We start from the raw sequence: 22,882 nt of genomic DNA, 5'->3' as shown, positions 1-22,882 counted from the left end.
TGTGCCTCTGATGCAAATGTTGGTTGCTCTTAGTATAGCGAATGAAATTCTACATCTCACCCAGCACATGACATGACTATATGGGCGGTCCCATTTTGATGCCAGACCATCTGCTAGTCGTTTGAGGAAAAACGTGAACTCCGGTGCCAAAACACCATCTATTGAAGTGACCAGTGGAATGAAAGACATGTGCTTTTCTTCACAAGCTGGTCCATACTTATTTTTCTTCTCAATCTCTGCAGTTTTCGGTACATTCATGGGATTGCGGTTTTGGTAAGACGGAGCGTCAGTGTCTGTAACACGGATGTCGAACGACGCAGCCGACTGTCTATCCCAAACCCCACGAGCTGAAAGATCTGCAATTAGTGCCGGGGTTCCATTTTCTAGGTTCTCTTTTCACATCCTTCCACAAAAGTGAAGCAAGATCGCCCACTGCGTCTCTTATTTCGTTTTGTCGTAGTGTTACCAGTCCGCCCTTCTTGCAAGAAAGTGCATGCTGTAAGTCAAAATCTTGTTGACATCCATCGCATCTCGAGAAAGAACGTTTGAGTGGTTTTCTGTACCTGACACATAGAGCGTCTTCGAACTCTGTTGCTGACAAATCAAAATTATCTTTCAACAAGGGCAGCGAAGTTAGCCACAAGGAACAGTTGTTGTCGATTATTCTCCGGATCGCTCGTTTCTGATCTGCTGGTAAAACTGCATGCATCTCATCGAGTTTATCTTTGTCCACAGCATTTTGTCTCTCCTCGTGGTTTTTTCTTGCTTCTCTCATCTTTGTTTTGTGTAGAGTTTGGTCGAAATCATCTTGGAGAAGGATCGAACTCACGAGACAGTCGGTTGCTTCACGTGAAGTGGAAAATGCTAGTTCGGCACCTTCTATTGGATTTCGCACACCTAGTCCCCCTCTTGACAGGAAGTGAATACAAAACATGAAGACATGGAGCAGGAGGTTTCCTTATTAGGAAAGGTCAGCTTCCACAAAACACATCTCTTATTTCCAAAACAACTAATTTGACATAATATTTTGATGTAAAATGTACTTCATATTTGCAGTGGTTTTTGTTTTGAAAATACTATCTCGACAAATAACAGATGAACAAGGAAAAGATGAAAGCCCCAGTTAACAGCGTGTGAATATTTAGAATGCCATTCCAATTGTGTAACCGTCCTCAACGCCGATTGATTGCCATTTGGATCTTGTGCCTCTGATGCAAATGTTGGTTGCTCTCAGTATAGCGAATGAAATTCTACATCTCACCCAGCACATGACATGACTATATGGGCGGTCCCATTTTGATGCCAGACCATCTGCTAGTCGTTTGAGGAAAAACGTGAACTCCGGTGCCAAAACACCATCTATTGAAGTGACCAGTGGAGTGAAAGACATGTGTTTTCTTCACAAGCTGGTCCATACTTATTTTTCTTCTCAACCTCTGCAGTTTTCGGTACATTCATGGGATTGCGGTTTTGGTAAGACGGAGCGTCAGTGTTTGTAACACGGATGTCGAACGACGCAGCCGACTGTCTATCCCAAACCCCACGAGCTGAAAGATCTGCAATTAGTGCCGGGGTTCCATTTTCTACATCTGGTTCTTTTACGACATGTTCTCTTTTCACATCCTTCCACAAAAGTGAAGCAAGATCGCCCACTGCGTCTCTTATTTCGTTGTGTCGTAGTGTTGTCAGTCCGCCCTTCTTGCAAGAAAGTGCATGCTGTAAGTCAAAATCTTGTTGACATCCATCGCATCTCGAGAAAGAGCGTTTGAGTGGTTTTCTGTACCTGACACTTAGAGCGTCTCTGAACTCTGTTGCTGACAAATCAAAATTATCTTTCAACAAGGGCAGCGAAGTTAGCCACAAGGAACCGTTGTTGTAGATTATTCTCCGGATTGCTCGTTTCTGATCTGCTGGTAAAACTGCAAGCAATTCATCGAGTTTATCTTTGTCCACAGCATTTTGTTTCTCCTCGTGGTTTTTTCTTGCTTCTCTCATCTTTGTTTTGTGTAGAGTTTGGTCGAAATCATCTTGGAGAAGGATCGAACTCACGAGACAGTCGGTTGCTTCACGTGAAGTGGAAAATGCCAGTTCGGCACCTTCTATTGGATTTCGCACACCTAGTCCCCCTCTTGACAGGAAGTGAATACAAAACACGATCTGAGTGTGTGACACTAGAAGTTCCTAGTAAGCTTGGCAAAAAGTTTTCCTCCAACATCTTCTCGAGAGGAGCAAACAACTGCGACGTATCTTTGACTACTTTCTGGACAAAATTCCATTCGCATTGCAGTGATCTTGTTAATCCAACTAAAGCAGCTTGAGGTTCTTTTTCTGCCACTTTGGACAACTCGCCAAGACAATCCAACCATTCTTGGACCTTTTTTAAAGTGAAACGAATTTTGCCTTCATCAGAGCCAATAAATCCGCCCAAATATCTTCTACCTTCAACTATTCTGATGCCGAACCTGTCAAACAATTGATGAGCTTTTTCAACAAATTTCGGGTGAACAACCAAATAACTTTTGCTTGGCTCGGGGTAATAGCCATACTTCGGGCCGTTTTCAGTCAAAGATGACAACCATTCAACCTGGTTTTCTAGTGCGCCGAGAGCTCCCAAATCATCTGCATACCATGTTTGTAAATACTTATCTCGGTCTTTGAGTGATTCAATCAATGGCATCAATGAAACACCATAGAATAACATCGTTGGTGGATCACCCTGTGTAGTGCCTTCACTACTGAAAAGAAGTTCTGTCGTTCCTGCAACAATTAGCGGCGCATACCCTCTATAAGTGTTGAAAAGAAATCGTGAGCACCTTGGCCAAAGTATTCTAGCATTCCATAGAGCCGTTTCCCTGTTCAATGCATTGAATGCATTTGAGGCATCCATCAATAGAAGACCATGTCCGTCCTCTTTGGTGCTATTAAACAATTCCTCCACTGCGTGTACAGCTCCTTCTATTCCTGCTTTCACACCACAAGCTAGTTGTTGAGATCCACAGGTTTCTTCGAGATCTTTTTTGGTCGCTTCGGCCATACATTTACACATTATTCTTCGCAAACACTCACTTATGCCAATGGGTCTAACTCCGGGGCACTTGTCCAAAGCGATCAGACGACCTGACATCAATGCTCGTATTTGGTTCCATGGAATAATTTCGTTAGCTATCTTTGTGATCAGCGCTGCCACTTCGTCTCTCAAAGCCGAACTGTGTCCTCCAAATCGAAGAAATGCGTCTTTCCAGTGTTCCAAATCTGTTCCTGAAGGTCCGGCTCCACCGTGCATTGACCTCGCAAATTTTTCTATACAAGAAGAAGTGATGGTTACTGTTTCTAACTCAGGCAAGCTGTCTACTTGTATTCTTGCTTCTTCTTTTGACTGTTTTGCTACGGGATGTTTTTCTTTCAGAATGTCAATGACTAATTTTCTTGTTTTTGTTGTGGAATCAATAAATTCGTCATTTGGATGAAGCAAACCTCCGCCAGATCTGCTTGTCAGCCAACGCATGGCAGACCGAACTTTTACTTCCATCATCATTCGTGCAAAAACCACTGCGGTGTGCTCGTCTTCAGATCTGTTTTTTTTTTCATGGGTTTTCTCGGTTGTTTTTGTGAACATCGTTTGGCTTCTTGTAGTAGAATATTGAACTTACTATTTTCCCAGTCTTCAAGTCGTCTTCCTATCAAAGCTCTCACATCACGTGTGGTTTTTATCATTGGGTCCCGCTGTAAGATTAATCGGCTGAATACAAGAAGTCGTTCTGAACATTCGTTTTGGTTCAATCGGCAGACTTCTTTCGTTAAAAGATCAACGCATTTACGGCCAATGTTTCCCCCGGGACTAAATACAGTTTGCCTTGGAGGTTCACACTCACAGTCCATCTGTTCCCTCATTCAGTTTCTTGAACTTCCTTAGATATGTCGAGAGACCCTCCAAAGGCGTCAAACAAACAGTTTGTGACGTTTTCTGTAATGGGTACGACAGGATAATGGTCTTGCTTACTGAGGGTCATAACACGTCTCGACAAATAAGTGATTTTTTCTTCTGTTTTTAATCTGCTCGAGAAAAAATTCTCATAATATCGGTTCTTTGTGAGTTGATTCCCACAAACTTTTGAAATTTTTGATCATGTAAGCTGTCAGAAGAATTGTACAGAAATCTTTGGAAGCGATTTAAAAAAAACGCTTGATTTTGCTTCTATACATTTCTGCGTTCGAATCATCAGTAATTTTTTTTAAAGTGAGAATTAGAAGTTTGTTCTAGGAGATAGACGGTGAAATGCAGAAGCGTTCACAAGAGACCAGTGATTTCCTGGAACGACAACAGGACGAGATTGATCGCATCATGACTAGCATTGACGACCAGGAGGTAATCTTGGGCTCTTTTTCCTCCCCCCACCTCGTACGATCATCAATTTTATGGTGTAACGAGTGGTTTTACAAGGTTAATTATGAAGACCAAATATGTTTGCCATGGCGTAATTAGTCCGCTTGCCAATTTTCATAAAGATCGGAAAATATGAACAGTAAACTTACTACTAAATTTACAGGTGGGGGGAAAGGAGAAAGAGCCTAATTTCGATTGTTTTTTTTTACTCTCTCCTCGTAAACTCTTTATGAAAAGCTATCTCGGCTCTTTTCCACTTTCTCCCCCACCTTTCAAAATACCGAGTTTTGTGTTTGTTTTACGTGTTATTACGGCTAAATGCGTGATGTTACGCTGTAATGTTTGAAGAACAAATCTGTTCATAATTGTCAATTTGTTCACCATGCCAATTTTCACTGCATTATGACTACGTTAAATAAGGTTTTCAAAAATTAATTTGAAGGGGAGGAAACTGGAAAAGAGCCGCTATCTCATTGTTCTTAAGTCAATTTACTTTGTTCGAAATGTTGCTCGAATCTGTTCACTTGCTGGGATATTTTATTGCAGTTTAGAACATCAGAAGTCATTTAAAATAGACTTTTGTAAACCTAGTTTCAGAAAAATCAAGGAAAAAGGCTGCATAATGCCTGTAATGTTAGTGATGTTAAGAAATTAGTTTCAAATTTGGAATCAATGTTAACTTTTTATCGATCCGGGAAGTTTTAAAAAACGTTCAAAACTGTTTCAAACAATCTTCTTGAAGAAAAGAACATTCATGCAAAATCTGTAGAAAATCTAACATGTAATGGTAATGAATCATCGAGATGAACAATTGATAATTGAAAGCCAAATTCAAGCAATCAGCAACCAATATTTTTATGACAACTTTTATTTTTCTGACCCTTTTTTGGATGCGACCCTGTTTCGTATTCGAACAGCAAAACTGATGATCTTTTTTTTAATTAAAAATGTTCTTACGCTGGTTAATGCTGATGGCCGGTAACTTTATAGCTCAGGCTTAAGAGCATAGATTTGCACTCCATGTAATGTTAGTCCATCAATTGTTTTTTCACCGGATCACTTTAATTTGAACGAAAACAAAATATCGAAAAAAAACGTAATAAATTCGTTTACGTCATTTGAAACAAATGCTAGAACACTATTAGATCCTGCTACCCGTTTCTAAATATCTTTCAAGAGATCAATATTTAAGAGAAAAAAAAATATATTTAGTTTCATTGGTAAAAATTGTGATCTATAATACTTTTTTTTTCAACTTCAAAAATTGAAAAAAAAGTATTTACCGCAATTAGATCTTAGTAATATTGAAAAGCAGAGAACTTGGAAACACTTTTTTGCCGAACTAAAATATAAAGAACTATTTTATCGAACAATATAGTAATAAAAGCATTTCTTAGGTACACTGGCAGCTATGTTTATCATCTTGTCTACGAGATTTTCAATTATTTCTAAATCAAACTTGATAATTTCATTTAAAAAACGTTGAATCTGTTTTTCAGACATTTTGCCATTTCTTGCGCTATTATTGCTTCCGATCTGAGTTTTTTGCCATCTAGTGCTGATAGCGTAACGCGAAATATTTATGCGTGGCGAATTATCCCTCACAACAAAATCGTTCCAAATTGAATTGAGGCTAGCTGATGGGATCGTATTTATTTCGTACGACTCAACATTTCTTACTTTGATATTGTCCAAAATTTAAAGGTTTTCAATTTTTTTTTCGTTTCCCAAAAACTATTCGATATGAATTAAGGGATAGTCGGAACATTCAGGGCTTTTCCCTGATATACGAGCAGTTTTTTTGCTCTTTTAATTTCATCATCAGTTGAGTCGACTCAAAATATAACTTCAAGAGCTTAACCAATTGTTGTAAATATAGCTTTGTAGTTGTTAGCATTTTTGCTTGAGCTTGTTTAATACATACGGAAAAGTTTCCTAGAATCCAAGGATAGACTCCATAAAAAACGCTCATATTTCTCCTAGTCTTCAATAAGATTTTTGTCTGCAGTAACGAACAGAAGTTTTCCATGGTGTCTACAGGCCAAACGTAGTGTTAAAAAAAGTTGATTTTTGTTAAATTTTTTCTCATTACATTCAGAATTATCAGGTTTTTTTTCCTATTGATACCTCATTATTTCAATTTTTTGGTTTTCATATTAGTTGTACGTGTATATATATATATATATTTTTCGATAAAAAATGTATTCTGCTCAAATGATTTTGGCCTATTTTTTTATCTGCTTAGTGACCTATTTTCAAATTGTTTCGATGGAAACATTTTTTTTCCTCACTGTGGGTTGAACAAAATGCTAAACATCTTAATAAAAAGTATAATTCACATTTTTCATGACAACGATTTTTCGTCACCTTGTTTTTTTTTTCGGGTTGATAGGTTTCGGCCTATATTATATCGTCTTATCGGCCTCTTATTGCGTCCTTCGACGAGCGAAAAAACGAGCTTCCTGTTGAGCGTGTCTGTGTTTTGAGGGCGAGGGGTGCTTAATAACTTCCTATTAAGTTAAACTTTTTACATTTTTTTTATTTTCGTTGTTTTGGGCTTCCTAGGTTTCGGGCTATTTTATGTCGGCCTAGTTGTCTCATATTCTTTCATTTGACGATCAAATAATGTTTTTTGGTTCTTTTGAAGGCTACGGGGCATTTTCATAAATGTTAAATCTTGTTGATTTTTCTTCGGCTCAAAAGGTTTCTGCCAAGGTATTTGTTACCGCTTGGTTAATTATCTTCCGTTTGTTAATTTCACATTCTATTGTCTCGGCATGTTTGTGTTTCAAAATTAGTTCCAGTCATTATGATAGATCTAATTTTTTCGATATTATTGATTTTTTTGTCGCTTATTTGTGTTGTGTCGCATGTGGTGTGAAGCTCAGCTTCACCTCTGTGTAGAATCTAATTTTTTTCCTTTCCAGCCCCAAAGTTAATTCTTTTTTAAAATTGCTCATAATCTTATGAAATTTGGCTTAATGAACAAAAGTTATTATGATCAGATTGGTTCTTTATTCTTTACATCGTAACATTGCGCTTTTAGCCATAAAAAACGTAAAACAATTATGATAATAGACAATTTGTAATTTGCTGGGAAGTAGAAGAAATTCGAGTCCAAATATCTTCTCTCTTAGGTGCTGCAGAGTTTCGACAGTGGGGGTCTGTTCAAAGTGTGGGAGGCAGTGTTGGAGATCTGTAAGTTCAGACAGGAGTCCATCCGCAAACTGGACTGGGACTTGAAGCAGATGGAAAAAAGGAGGAGGAGTCTCACTTTCGACATCCTCAGAAAGTACTTCCTCATATTCGAGAGGATCGCCCACTTGCTGCCCGCAGATGTGCGCAAATTGATGGAAGTCGAGACACAAGTCAGTTCAATAATCTTTACTAAATGGAAACCCTTCGCTACTTTTCTACGACAGCCATTTTAAATTAACGAAACCTAAAAATTTACTCAAGGTGTTTTTGATGTCAATTTATATAAAAAACAGGTTTCTTTGGAGAACTTTTTCCAAAAAAGTTCTCAAAAACAGCTATGTTTCAGTTAAAATGTCATTGAAGTTTCGACAGTGCTCGAAATATTAAAATTTGCCGAGTCAAAATAAGGTCGATAACATGTCATATTGATCAGTAAAAGAATCTTCCAAATTTCAAACCATTTCAATTTCAAGGTTATTAGATATTTTTCGGTCTACAGAATTTTCTGACTACAAAACAAATCTTCAATTGTTATTTTTCAGTCTTTGAACGAAGTGCTGATGGAAAATGAAGTTCGGCTCTCTGAGTTCATCGGTCTAATGGTCAAACACGAGTTCGAACTGGAACGAAGTCTGCGTGAGAACTGGACTGACAAGAGGAACTTCTGGCGCACCACCAAGCAGAACGTGCTCCTAGCCGAATTCAAAGAGTACATGAACTCATCGGAAGTTACGAAACCTGAAAGTGCCTCTGCCATTCTTGAAAAGTTTTACGATGAGCAGGAGATGCTGAATAATGCACGAAAAGAGTTGATTGTAACTTTCAAGTAAGAGATTGTTTTTATACTCAAACAGAGGTTTTAAAAATTGACTAGCATTTGTTTTATCCTCAATTATAATGACCGTGTTAATTTAGGTTTTTAAAATTAAAGTTCATATGGGTTCGCTTGGGGGTTGTGGAAAAGAGGTTTATAGTGAAAATCTAGAAAATAATTCTCTGATTCGCACAAGTTTTGTCGGATCTCTTAAATTATCCCCCCTCTAGGGTACCTAATAACGAATTGCCGCCCTTATAAAAAAATAATGCAATAGTTAAGCAAATGTACGTTTTGTACCTAGTAACGAATCTGTACCTCTTGCAAGGGGGGGTAGTTTTGTAGTATCTAATAGTTTTAATAGTTTTGTTTGACAAATTGAGCATTTTTTTTTGTTTCAGGGAGACTTTTATCCCCCCTAAGTCTCACAAGTCGAATGTGTATCAGTGGAACAGTGCCATGGGACAGTTCTCCAAACAACTCCGTGAGTCATCGGTTTAAATAGTACATTTTCATCTTTTTTGAAAATCTCACCGATTTTAAATGTGTAGCCGAGTTTGTTTCATATCATCATTTTTAGGGTAAAATAGCTTCCAAAGTGACTTAATTTTCTAATATTGCACGTCATAAGTCTTTTGACTTTTCCAGTAATTCCAGTAAAATAATTACCTTTATATAGATCGTGATGATTTTCTTTTGACTTTTCCAGTAATTCCAGTAAAATAATGACCTTTATATAGATCGTGATGATTTTCTTTTGACTTTTCCAGTAATTCCAGTAAAATAATTACCTTTATATAGATCGTGATGATTTTCTTTTGACTTTTCCAGTAATTCCAGTAAAATAATTACCTTTATATAGATCGTGATGATTTTCTTTTGACTTTTCCAGTAATTCCAGTAAAATAATTACCTTTATATAGATCGTGATGATTTTCTTTTGACTTTTCCAGTAATTCCAGTAAAATAATGACCTTTATATAGATCGTGATGATTTTCTTTTGACTTTTCCAGTAATTCCAGTAAAATAATTACCTTTATATAGATCGTGATGATTTTCTTTTGACTTTTCCAGTAATTCCAGTAAAATAATTACCTTTATATAGATCGTGATGATTTTCTTTTGACTTTTCCAGTAATTCCAGTAAAATAATTACCTTTATATAGATCGTGATGATTTTCTTTTGACTTTTCCAGTAATTCCAGTAAAATAATTACCTTTATATAGATCGTGATGATTTTCTTTTGACTTTTCCAGTAATTCCAGTAAAATAATGACCTTTATATAGATCGTGATGATTTTCTTTTGACTTTTCCAGTAATTCCAGTAAAATAATTACCTTTATATAGATCGTGATGATTTTCTTTTGACTTTTCCAGTAATTCCAGTAAAATAATTACCTTTATATAGATCGTGATGATTTTCTTTTGACTTTTCCAGTAATTCCAGTAAAATAATTACCTTTATATAGATCGTGATGATTTTCTTTTGACTTTTCCAGTAATTCCAGTAAAATAATTACCTTTATATAGATCGTGATGATTTTCTTTTGACTTTTCCAGTAATTCCAGTAAAATAATTACCTTTATATAGATCGTGATGATTTTCTTTTGACTTTTCCAGTAATTCCAGTAAAATAATTACCTTTATATAGATCGTGATGATTTTCTTTTGACTTTTCCAGTAATTCCAGTAAAATAATGACCTTTATATAGATCGTGATGATTTTCTTTTGACTTTTCCAGTAATTCCAGTAAAATAATTACCTTTATATAGATCGTGATGATTTTCTTTTGACTTTTCCAGTAATTCCAGTAAAATAATTACCTTTATATAGATCGTGATGATTTTCTTTTGACTTTTCCAGTAATTCCAGTAAAATAATTACCTTTATATAGATCGTGATGATTTTCTTTTGACTTTTCCAGTAATTCCAGTAAAATAATTACCTTTATATAGATCGTGATGATTTTCTTTTGACTTTTCCAGTAATTCCAGTAAAATAATTACCTTTATATAGATCGTGATGATTTTCTTTTGACTTTTCCAGTAATTCCAGTAAAATAATTACCTTTATATAGATCGTGATGATTTTCTTTTGACTTTTCCAGTAATTCCAGTAAAATAATGACCTTTATATAGATCGTGATGATTTTCTTTTGACTTTTCCAGTAATTCCAGTAAAATAATTACCTTTATATAGATCGTGATGATTTTCTTTTGACTTTTCCAGTAATTCCAGTAAAATAATTACCTTTATATAGATCGTGATGATTTTCTTTTGACTTTTCCAGTAATTCCAGTAAAATAATGACCTTTATATAGATCGTGATGATTTTCTTTTGACTTTTCCAGTAATTCCAGTAAAATAATTACCTTTATATAGATCGTGATGATTTTCTTTTGACTTTTCCAGTAATTCCAGTAAAATAATTACCTTTATATAGATCGTGATGATTTTCTTTTGACTTTTCCAGTAATTCCAGTAAAATAATTACCTTTATATAGATCGTGATGATTTTCTTTTGACTTTTCCAGTAATTCCAGTAAAATAATTACCTTTATATAGATCGTGATGATTTTCTTTTGACTTTTCCAGTAATTCCAGTAAAATAATGACCTTTATATAGATCGTGATGATTTTCTTTTGACTTTTCCAGTAATTCCAGTAAAATAATGACCTTTATATAGATCGTGATGATTTTCTTTTGACTTTTCCAGTAATTCCAGTAAAATAATGGCCTTTATATAGATCGTGATGATTTATTGTTCTTTTTTTTTCAGGAAAAAGACTTAAAATTTGTTCACGCTCAATTTTGATTTTTCGCGGTTGAATTTTTGATTTTTTTTAAAGGAAGGTAAATTCCGGTATCGAACAGATCAAAAAGAAGGTTATGAAAAAACGTGAATGACGTCATTCGTCTTTTTCGTGACCTTTAATTTTTTGCTGTACGATAGTTTGATTATCTCTATTTTCAATTTTGACTTTAACTTTCTGAATTTTCGGAGGGATAAAAACCTCTGAACTTCAAATGCGATAAATTAATGAAAAAGTTGCCAATCGAAAACACTGTTGATTTTTAAAGAGCTTTAACAATATATTTTTTCTTCGAAAATTAAAAAATGTGCAAACATTTTCAATTAATTTTTTTTTCGGTTTTCTTAAGTTCTTTTTTACTTGTCCAACCATCTGTTTGCTACGTTCTTAGATTTTAAAAGTTTATTTTTCCTGTTTTTGCTTGGAATTTCGAATTGTATGTTCGTATTTTCTTGGTTTAAAAGCTCATTTAATCGTCTTTTTTTTCTCGCTTGGGAATTGAAGTCCCCCTCCCCTCTTGTGTAAATTCTGTTTTTGCTTTCAGTGGCCATTCAAGAGAAATACATGACCCTTCTGCATACAGAGTACGAGCGAGTCTGTCAGAACTGCTTGGGCGAACTCCAAGTGCATAAGGTAAACCTGCAGCAAATACTGATGAGAAAAAGAATTTTGGGCTCTTTTCCAGTTCCCCCTTTGAGTTTTAATGAAATTCAATGTATGAAAGTCTTTTTAAAATGGCTTTTCATGTTATAAATTACATTTAAACGTGTCAGCGTGAACAGGTGAACAAATTTGTACATAATTTCTCACATGAAAAATGCCCGGTGAACACTTTTTACAACTTTTCTTACATTCAAAATGCAGTGTGAAAAATTTATGAACTTTTTTTTTGAAAATTTTCGAGGAGGTAGGAAACCGAAAAAGAGCTGTAATTCGAAATTCAAATTTGAAACCCCGTCATTACGCATACTCAGCACTACTTAATTGTTGGGATCCCGCAGTACAAGTCGACTTCTTCATAGACCCCATTCCCCTAGAATATTGACCCCCAACTTTTGTGGGCTCTGAATGGACCTTTCCGGAGTTCTTATATCATTAAACTTGTTGTCAATTTTTAGAAAAGAATTCTTTTTTTCAAAACTCCAAAAAATGTTTTTCAGCTTGAAAAATTGTGGTCTGGAATGAATGGACAAAATTGTTTGCCATTTTTAAAATGCAAGAAGTTTTTTGACTAGAGCATATATATTAATCATAACTTATCTAAAATTGCGGGATCCCCCTGATAATTTTGACCCCCCACGCCTGAAATGAAAAACGCTTTTTTCTTCAAATATAACGTAATCAAACTGTGTGTTTTGTGAATTTTAAGCGGATTCCGCAACGAGGACGCTCGATTCTTTTCTTCTTCTTTTGCTCCTTCGTTTTCTTTGATCATTCCGACAAAATTTTGACATGTTGAAAGACATCCAATGCACCATTTGGCCTCGTAATGAAAATTGTCTAACCCCCGGTGATTTTCGTCAACCCTTGAGTTATGTAGTTCAGAGTAACCAGTTTCATTCAGGTCTTTCAAGTGTTACAGTTTTGTTTATAATCATTAATTTCTTGAAAACTAATAAATTTGGTCAAAAATTTGAGAAGCTTGTTGTTCTTATTTAAAGTTATCTACAAATCATGATAATTTGTACAATATCCATCAAAAAAATTCAATTATCCCGTACCTAGTAAATGTTCTAATTCAGATCTGAAATAATCTTTTTCATATCTAAATTTCAGATCTAAAATGGGTTGTGAAATGATAAAATAACGCTTGGATACTTTAGGAATGGGTTATTTCAGATCTAATTTCAGATCTGAAGTTTTGCTTCTCGTGGTTATTTCAGATTTGAAAAAATCTATATCAAATCTAATTTTAGATCTGAAATTTAGTTTTTTTTAGTTATTTCAGATCTAAACAACCAATAATTTTGACACACCTTTTGCTATATTTGATACTTTTGTATTTGATAGCTTCTGCTAGCTAACTGAAAAACTGCCAAAATATGTTTTCCCAAGCGTGAGATAAACATTGGAAGCCCATAAGTAGCGCGTGAAAATCAAAGAAAAATTGATAGGTCTTTGAAACAGTTTTTGAAAACTTTGTATCACAGTTGAACAAGAAATTTAGGTCGAAAAAAAACTGCTTGTGAAACTATTTGGAAATGTTTTTTCTACCGCTAGCTAATCTAAAAATATTTATAAGTTGAAGAAACATCAAAAAGGAAAAATTCAATTGTTTGCTCGAAATGCATAACTTATTTTTTAACAAAGGGTTTCTCGGATCTAATTTCAGATTTGAAACTTTGATTTTCAACTTTTCTATTCCAGATCCAAATTTCAGATTTTAATTTTATAAATTCTTATCCAAATATGAAATAAAGAATTTTAGATCTGAGTGTCAACTAATGTAAGAAATAAAGACTTTCAGATCTTGCACAGAAATCCCCTGGGTACGGTATTGTAGCAAAACGAGTGATTGATGTGGATAATTATTGTTTTGGAAGTTGCCCTGTTTTGAAGCAGAAGTGCTGATGCTTTAATTATTCTGCGTAACAGATTTTGGGTGAATCCATCATGCACGAATAACGGAATACGCGAAATTTTAACAAACAAGCAGAACTCAGTATTCAAAAATTTGAATGAAATAAGCAATAAGTTCAGCCAGTCATCGGAAATTTAAAGGGCGTTGATTGGTTGAGGATTTTTGCGCATTTTGTACATCCTGCAAGTGGCATCGTGGTGCTCCGGTAAAGGTGGTGGCCAGCTATCATATGATTGCTGGTTCAAATCTCACATGCGTTGCAATTTGCAAGGTGAGCTCTTTCAAGTAAGTCATAGATTAAATGGGCCCTGGTTATAAGCGTTCATGCCAACCTAATAATTAACCTTACTGTTAGGCCTCCGCTCTGAATGACTAAAAAAAGAAATGTACCCGGCAGTTTTAAACGAATCTGTTAAATATCATAACAAGACCAAACTGTGTTTTTGGTGAGTTGTTAGCGGATTCCCCAACAAGGACGCTCCGTTTGTTCTTCTTTTGTTCTTTCGTTTTCTTTGATCGTTCCCACAAATTTTTCACATGTTTAAAGACTTGTCTCTAGATTCCAGCGCTCAGTTAGGTGTTTTAGAAGACGTTGGATGATTGTTGTGTTTTAGAAGACGTTGATTGAGTCGCAAGTGTGTGATAAAAAAAGTGCTGCTGTGGTGATGGAAAGAGACTTCCTTCCTCTAGTCGGCAAACAGCAGAGAGTGTTCGAACAGATACTCGAAAACATGGATGTATGTTCATTACCATCATGTTATCACGCTATTTTCCTTTTTCCACAACCACTTTTGAATTATATCAACAACCCCCCCCCCCCCCCCCCCTACAAAAAGAAGTTATAGCAAATTATAGCCCCACTATAATTGTAAAATTACATGGGAAAACTATACTTTTTTGTAAGTATAATTTGCTGGCGAAATGAGGGAGGCTATATACTAATTGGGGGGCTATAGTTTGCTATAATTGTCAGCAACTATTTTTTTTATAGTTATAAGGAGGTCAAACTTTGAAAGGTGAGCAAATAAATTGATTTGCACAACTTTGGTATTTATCCATTAAGTCGTATTATCACGCATTTAGCTATAATATCTTTAAAAATCACTATGAAATTGAAAGTCACTATGAAAACTAAAAATGTTATTTGAAAATTAAAAAGGACTTGATCTCGTCTTAAAAATATTCCTCGAAATTTTTCCAAAAGTTTATCAAATGTCAATGTAGACACTTATTTAAGTTGTGAAGAATTTTTGTTTTTTTAGCAAATGTCGCAAACTTTGTTCATGCTGAATTTTTAATTTTACCAAACTGTCGTAGCAATGCGAATCCTCGGTTGTTTTCCGTAGCATTTTAAGATCGATGTTAAAATTGTAAGCTCAAAATAATGATAAATGATTTTGTTTTCCATTTTTTTAATTCAATTGGAATCTTTCAAGTAGCTCTAACTTAATGAAAAATATGTAGAGGTACAAAGCTATTTTAAACAAGTGATTTTCAGATGCTAGAAAAAATTCCGTTCAAAACAGGCTACTTAAAAGTCGAATTGGTCTGAAGAAAAAACCGCACCGAGCACAAAGGTTCTGGCACTTCTTCGAAAGTCGAAAAATTTAATATGACCTAGTAGCTTTACCCAACTGAATTTGGAACAATATTGAGCGCGATACAATTTGCCACGCATAATTACTTCAAGTTACGCTTTCAGCATCATGTATAAAACCTTGAATGCGTTCCTAAATTAGTCCAGTACGTTGCCAAAGTGGCGATTTTTGAACCCGCAGAAAATTGATAAGAGAATGCGGAAAAAATATCCGATTGCTCCGTAAGCCAGCACAAATCCATAGACCTTAAAAGGCAGTCGGGTCATGCAGGGCGTTGCCCTGATTTGAGCAGTCTTGTTCCATTTGAACTCAGGAAGTCGATATTTTTACTGTTTTTTTGTATTGAAAGTTTTTCCTTATAAACTGTTATTTTGCTCGCCAAAATTTTCCTGCATGAACAAACTACACAAGTACGTAAATATTTCTCGTGCTTGTGTAAATTTTAAGCACAGTTTTTTTGCTTAAATCAATCACAAATCCCTGATTTAAGTTTTGCAAAATTATTGTAAAAGATACTTTTTTATATGCAAATGTATGTTTTAAGTGTCAACACTTGATTGTTTTTATTTGAATTCAAACAAATTATTAAGCTCTTCGTATTTAAAACTCTTTTTTTCTTGTTTTCAGACGAGTCTGGAGGATCAGAACAAGAATCAATTTGAGGAGGTGAAGAGTCTGTTCAAGTTCAGCCAGGGTCTGGCTCATGTGTGGGACCAGCACGAGGCAGGACTGGCCCAGCAGGAGAGAACTATGCAGACCAATCTGGACGCCAATCGAATCAAAAACGATCAAATTAACCAGGTTCTTATTTATTACTTCTCTCTCTCTCCTCTTGTCTGTCTTTTGAAATCTATCTATCTATATCTATCTGTATCTATCTATCTATACTATATTTAAATGCGAGTGACAGCTATCTCTCATGTTTAAGCATAATAATTTTGCAAGTTTAACGAACGAATTTTTTCATGCTTAAGCTTTCTCATATATTGCAATGCTTAAGAAAATTGTTCAATTAGTTTTTCGCAAGGTCACTAACTTTTCAGTATTTTTTTCGAGGCCAAATTAAGTCTGTCTTTCTGTATACCTGCTTTTTAAATTGATTTGATTATGTCTGTCTATCCGTCGCCTAATTTTTAAACTTTCATCTAATCTCTGTCTATTATCTATCTTTTATTATTATATATTTAAATGCGGGCTTCACTATCTCGCCCTGTTTGAGCTTTTTCAACGTAATTTTTTTAACATGTTTAACAAATGATTTTCTTCACGTTTAAGCTATATCGTATATTGCAATGGTTAAAGTTTTTTTTTCGATTTTCCAGTTTAAATTCAGTGTTTATTCCAAGTTTGAAATTAGCAACTCAATAGTAGGATATTGTCAGATTTTCCCAGGTTTTCTGATTCTGGCCTCCATATATGAATAACCAAACAATTTTAGTTTACGAGATAGGCACTTTTCGAGGTTTTTCAAAAAAGTTTCTTGAAAGTTTAATTTTAAAAAAAATTCTCAATTTTTGAAATTCTCACCCTGTAGTTGGGTGCTGTCAAGGTACTCTCAGGGGTTGCCAATTGTGCCTCCAATTCTGACTTCTCAAATCCTTGTAGTTTTCGAGATATGACATTTTTTATGATTTTTCCAAAAAATGTTCAAAAATTTTTAATTTAAAAATTTCCAAAAGGTTGAAGATGTCAATCATGTTGTTGGATTTTGTGAGGGTACTCTCAGGGGTTGCGAATCTTGCCTTTGATTATGGTTGCTCAAATCCTTGTAGTTTTCGAGATATGACTATTTTTCTAGGATTTTTTCCAAATTTTTTCAGAAAACTTAGGTATAAAAATTTTTAGCAAAGCTCGAAATTCTCATCTCTGTAGTGAGGCTCTTTCAGGGTACTCGCGGGAGTTGCGAATATTTTTTCCTAATATGACTGCTCAAATCCTTGTAGTTTTCTAGATATGACGTTTTTTATGATTTTCTCCGAAATTTTCAAAAAAAAACTTAATTGTTAAAAAGTTCCAAAACTTTGGAGATATCAATCCTGTTATTGGAATCTTTGATGGTACTCTCAGGAGGTTGCGAATCTTGCCTCTGAATAGGATTGCTCAAAATCTTGGAGTTTTCCAGATATGACGTTTTTTTGGGATTTTTTCAAAAAAAATTTCATGAAAGTTAAATTAATTTTTTTATGAAGTATGAAATTCCTAACATGTAGTTAGGGGGCTGTCAGAGTAATATCAAGGGTTACAAATTCGGCCTCCTATCAAGAATGTCCAAATCATTTTTGTTCAAGAGATAAGACGATTTTTTCGATTTTTTTTGGAAATTTCCAGAAAACTCAAATTACAAAATAATTCGTTAAAGTGAAATTCCCAGCCCTGTAGTTGCCTACTTTCAAAGATTGCAAATATTGTCATCAAAAAGACTGTTCACTTTTTGGTAGTTTTCGAAAAGTGATTTTATATTTTGTTCTGGTTTTCAAAAAAATACCTCTTTCAGAAAACTTAAGGTGAAGTTTCTCAAAATTTGAATTTCCCAACGGTGTAGTTGGGTACTGTAAGGGTACTCTCAGGAGTTGCAAATCTTGCCTCCAAATGCGACTGCTCAATTGCTTACAGTTTCACAGATGTGACGTTTCTTTATTTATTATAAACTTTGATATAAAAAATGTCAAAAGTTTTTATGGTTTTTCAAAATTTGAATGAAAAAATCTAATGAAAAATTTTACCAAATTCGAAGTTACTCTCAGGAGTTGCAAATCTTGCGTGCAAATGCGACTGCTCAGTTGCTTTCAGTTTCCCAAATGTGACGTTTCTTAGTTCAATTTAGATGTGTTGAAGAACTTATATGAAACTTCACAAACTTTTATGGTGCTTCAAAATTTGTATAAAAAACTTGAATAAAAAACTTTGCAAAATTTTTAATTTCGAGCCCTGTAATTGGGTGCTGCCATGCTGTCAGAGTACACTCAAAGAATAGTTCTTTGAGTTGTTGAAAATTTGAAGATCCGGAGGTTGCGGTACATGCTAGTCTTATTTAATTTCAGTTTGCAGTTTGCATAGTTTTCATCAAATTTTTTGGACACGCTTTTAATTTTCGAAATAATTCTGACATTCAAGCTGAAGCTGATTTGTCTTTTGTGAAATGTATTTCAAATTCAGTTGGCCTAGTTTTTCATCAAGTTTCGTGAACACCATTTTAATTTTTGAATTAATTCTGACATTCAAGCTGGAGCTGATTCGAAGTAATGGTTTATTAAGTGAAAAAAGTTTTGAAGTTGTGGGCTTGAAGTTATTCAAATAACACATCTCTGAAAAAGCGTGATAATTTTGAAATGCTCTTTTGGATAGTTCAAATGTAGTTTTGAAAATCCGGTACAGTTTGCATGTCATTTCACTGTCTCAAAGTCAGAATAATTCAGCAGTATAAGACCTAGTCCAACAAAAAATTTAAATTTTATTTAGTTTTTTTTTCATTCAGTCAATTTTCGATTTTTCAACTAAGCAATTTTGACGGAATTTTATTTACACGATCTGGAAGTTTATTGTTATCCTGAGCTCAGTTTTAAAAGATACTTTACGTGTGATTTGGTTTCTTAAATTGACAGGGGTTTATTTGGCCAATTTGGGATAATTAACGCGCGATATGTTGCGATCTTATAAGACACGTAAGCGGCGAATTACTGCGTTGAAAATTGAATTGAGGTCAGCATTTTGTTTTTATTAAAACAATACGAAACGACGCTAAACTCGCTTTGTGTTTTACAGCAAGTGAGGGGATAAAATGAAGAAAAGAATGAAAAAAAGTTTTTTGTTTGATTTTTTGTCAATTATTCCAGCAGAAAACTTTTTAGTTGGCCTTAAATTGCAGTCAAAAATATTCAGGGCTTCCTTCTGATAAACAAGCAGTCTTCTTCAATATTGCTCTATTAAACTTTGAAAAAGGCTGAAAACGTTGTTTTTGTCGAATCCGCGCCAAAGCTATTTTCCTTTATCTTTTAGCTATTGTGGAATCCACAAACAGATTGCTAAAACACTGCATCACTCCAAAAGCAGCACAACTTGCCCAATCTGCACCAAAATTGTCAGAGTCTAGAATTTTTTTGGGAATCTATAAACAAACAATTTGCGGAATCCACAAACTTTAAGAGGAAAACGCATTTTCTGATCAGAATCCACAAACTGCTTATAAATCTGTTTAATTTTGCGAATTGTTAAAATTATTGTTAAATTCGCTCATTGCGAATTTCGCAATTTCCGCAACATTTTTTCTACTCACAAATTTGGGTTGCAAGTAGTTGCTCGGGAATTCCGCGCCAATTTGTAAGTGGATTCGTTTTACCATGAGAAAAAAAATTTTTTAAATATTTTTAGGCTAGGTTTTGTTGAATCAAACTGAAGTAATCAGCAAGGATCGTTGTGGGCCTCGAACCATCGGTATTTTGGTTGAGAGGTAGATATCTTGGCTTTTTCACTGTTGGTCTCCCTGATAAGATTGGTTTGAAAGTACACTGCCTGTTTAAGTCTAACTTCATTTTAGGAGCGTGAGGCCACTCTAGACATGACAATCGACAAACTTCGCCAAGAGACATCAGAAGCGGGCCTGAAGGCCACTTTGAAACAAGTGATGGACATCCTGGATCGAATCCGAGCAGGCTATGATGAGTTCGCTCTGCAGCAGGAGAAGTTAGTGAAGAAGTATCCCACAGGAGTCCATCAGGAGTTCGACAAATATGACCAGAACTTGCTCAAGTTCTTCGGAATATCGCGCAAGAACCCAGCTGATGTAAGAGTTTTTATTTTTGCTATAATATAATAAATTTGTTTTTGCATAATATAATGAATTGGTTTTCAAGAAGAAACCTTTGATTATTTCTTACAAAATGATCAAAAAAATCCGCTCTTGGAAGAATACCAAAAAGGTCTGTTAGTTTGCTATTCGTCGTTAGCTATCGTTAATTTTGTCGGCTGTTATGTAAGGTTTTAGCTTAAAATTATACAGGATGCAAAATAGATCTACTGTATTGTTAAAGGTAGCTTTGAAGTTTGATTTAAAACGCCGCATATCTTAATAATCATCTTCAGGAACAACGTCAAGGTCATACTTTTATTAATTACCTTAATCATGTTTTAAATCAGAAGAAGAAGCCGACAGCGGGAGCAGCCGACGCTGGCGGAAACAGTGCGAGACCCTCTAAAGCACCCAAAGATAAAGAGGGAGCGACTACTGACCGGGACAAACATCATGGACATCAAGATACGACACGGTCAACCAAAACAGTAAGAATTACTTCAAAAATTGAAATTGTTCTCTGAAATTCTGCAATTGGAGATGTTTTTTGAAACTGAAAGGAAATTATTGAAATGTAAGTTGTTATAATATGAGCTGAAAGCATGTAAACTGTTCTGAAAACATTTGTCCTAAGTGAGGAAAGTTGCGGAATTTGTTGAACAAGATTTAGATTTGATTTTTATTGCGAGCAACTTTTTTAGAATTTCTAAAAACTAGAGTTAGAATTTTTCTTGTTGATTAGATGTTAAATCAAGAAATCTTTACATATTTAGAACTTGAAACAAGAAAATAATGTAACCTTTGATTCTAATTTTTGACTGCGCTTTAAGTGAAATGACATATTTCCAGCCAGTCGGTTCGGCTGCTCGTCGGGTTTCGGCCCGAGGTGCCCAACCTCCCCCCTCCGAAGGGGACAAAACCGACAGAGAGGATGGGGGTGCTGACTCCCCCGTACTAAACATGTCCACTCCCCCAAGTAGCGCCTACAAGACCAATATCACGAGGACAGTCGTGGTCACGGGAAATGTCAGTAAACTGCCTCAATTGTCCCAATTGATGGCTCTTAGAAAAGTGTGGTTTGATTTTGACAGCCTGGCGTTTTTTCATTATCATCTGCAGTGTATTATGGCGGCTCAGTTGCTTGCTGTTCCTTAGTTGCAAATGATCGTCTGATGATTTAGGTTTTCATTTTTGGTTTTCTGCACGTTTTGATTTATGCACCTAATAAAAAACTTCTCTTGCAAGGTTTCCGAGAAGTCAGAAAACTTCTTTAATTGCAAAAAACTGGAGATAAATGCAATTGTAGATTGAGTACTAAATGTTTGTGATATTCCTAATATTGCTGTTGCTAGTTAATGAAAATTAGCAATATTTTGGCATATTTTGTATGCTTTCAGGCTTAAAAAGTTCTTATCTTTTTTCTTATTGTCATTTTTATCAATATTTACGTTCAAGACTTTCACGCGGAACCACTATTGCAGCCGAAATCGGTCAGGCTGTGGTAAACCTGAAGCTATAGGTCAAGTTGGAGCTTAGCCTCACACTCTATCATTACCATGGGAGGGGATCGAATGCACGATCTGACACTCCCTAAGAGAACGCCTTACAACTAGGCTAAAAATTTGGAATTCTTTTCCGGCTCTTCGACGCGAATTTGTGAGCAAATTTACCGGCAATAGTATTTTGTGGGAGTATTATCTAAAAAGTGCAATACTGTATGGTCAAAATTTTTCATAATTGAGTCAAAAACGGTATGTTGGCCTTTTCATAAAAAATGTCTCGTGGATTTAAAGTTTTTGAAATAGACTTCTTAAGTTCTTCTTTTGTACTATTTTGAGATATCCATATTTGGTGACAGACCCTAAACTTTTCTAAAGGCCTTTGGCGCCAGTATATACTTACTTTGAGGGGGGAGCGCGCGCCGAAAAAAAACGCTATTTTTGGTCAAAATTTTCGCCTTTTTTGACCTGTTTTTTCAACGCTTTTTTTTACCTGTTTTTTCAAAAATGTGCCTGCCGCGCAGAAAATTTGGTCATAACAGCGTCTTTTAAGGCCTTGGGAGAGCTCGAAAATTCAATTTGGTTGACCTAAAAAAAAGATCGTTAAAATTTTTGAAATTTTTTTGAAAATCCCCCCCCCCCCCCCCGTCGAGAAAATCCTAGATCCGCCCGAAAATCCTAGATCCGCCCCTGGTATCGGTAATATAAGATAACTCTATTTTTTTACTCTATCATGAATTTGTTTCTTTCTAAGCAGCGCTGTGTTTGTCTGCGTTAATTAAATTTGTCTGCGTTAATTAAATTAAACTAAGTCGCAATGTTTGAATTTTGAAAATTCCAAGCAATGCTTGATTTGGTTTTTGCGAAATGAGTTAGAATGTTTAGTTTAAAACAACTCTAGTGATATTTTTAGTAGAACTTTTGCACCTGAAGATTCTCTTTTAGCAGGAGATAGTTTCGATCTACCGACCTCTGTTATGGGCCCAGCACGCTTCCGCTGCGTCATTGTGCTTGAACATTTAAAACGGACTCTTCGTTTTATTGCCTGTTTTTTCTTAGATCTTTTCTGCTTGATTGCAATATTTTTTGAGTTTTGTTCTAATGTCATGAAATCGAAGCTTTCAGTTTGGAAGCAAAACTGTTTTTTTTATCGGTGCAACGTTTCAACAATAAATTTTTGTGTCCAATATGACCATTGAAAAT

General features: G+C 35.1%; 1 protein-coding gene across 5 annotated transcripts in view; it reads left to right on the top strand.

Annotated features, from left to right (window-relative positions):
* LOC134845305 (coiled-coil domain-containing protein 180-like) overlaps window positions 1-22,882 on the top strand; it is a 95,624-nt gene that overhangs the window by 14,243 nt on the left and 58,499 nt on the right. For 4 of the 5 annotated variants that reach the window (XM_063862276.1, XM_063862275.1, XM_063862274.1 and 1 more), the window contains exons 4-12: window positions 4,262-4,366; window positions 7,522-7,752; window positions 8,125-8,408; window positions 8,798-8,880; window positions 11,760-11,848; window positions 14,411-14,533; window positions 16,022-16,195; window positions 19,929-20,174; window positions 20,528-20,668. In XM_063862276.1, coding sequence (XP_063718346.1) covers window positions 4,262-4,366; window positions 7,522-7,752; window positions 8,125-8,408; window positions 8,798-8,880; window positions 11,760-11,848; window positions 14,411-14,533; window positions 16,022-16,195; window positions 19,929-20,174; window positions 20,528-20,668 — 1,476 coding nt within the window. Of the gene's footprint in view, window positions 1-939; window positions 971-4,261; window positions 4,367-7,521; window positions 7,753-8,124; window positions 8,409-8,797; window positions 8,881-11,759; window positions 11,849-14,410; window positions 14,534-16,021; window positions 16,196-19,928; window positions 20,175-20,527; window positions 20,669-22,882 lie in introns of those variants that run through there. The other variant, XM_063862277.1, reaches the window with a different exon arrangement.

Source organism: Symsagittifera roscoffensis, chromosome 4 (genome assembly GCF_963678635.1).
Source record: "Symsagittifera roscoffensis chromosome 4, txSymRosc1.1, whole genome shotgun sequence".
Taxonomy (NCBI): domain Eukaryota; kingdom Metazoa; phylum Xenacoelomorpha; order Acoela; family Convolutidae; genus Symsagittifera; species Symsagittifera roscoffensis.
This window is presented reverse-complemented; position numbering and strand designations above follow the sequence as displayed.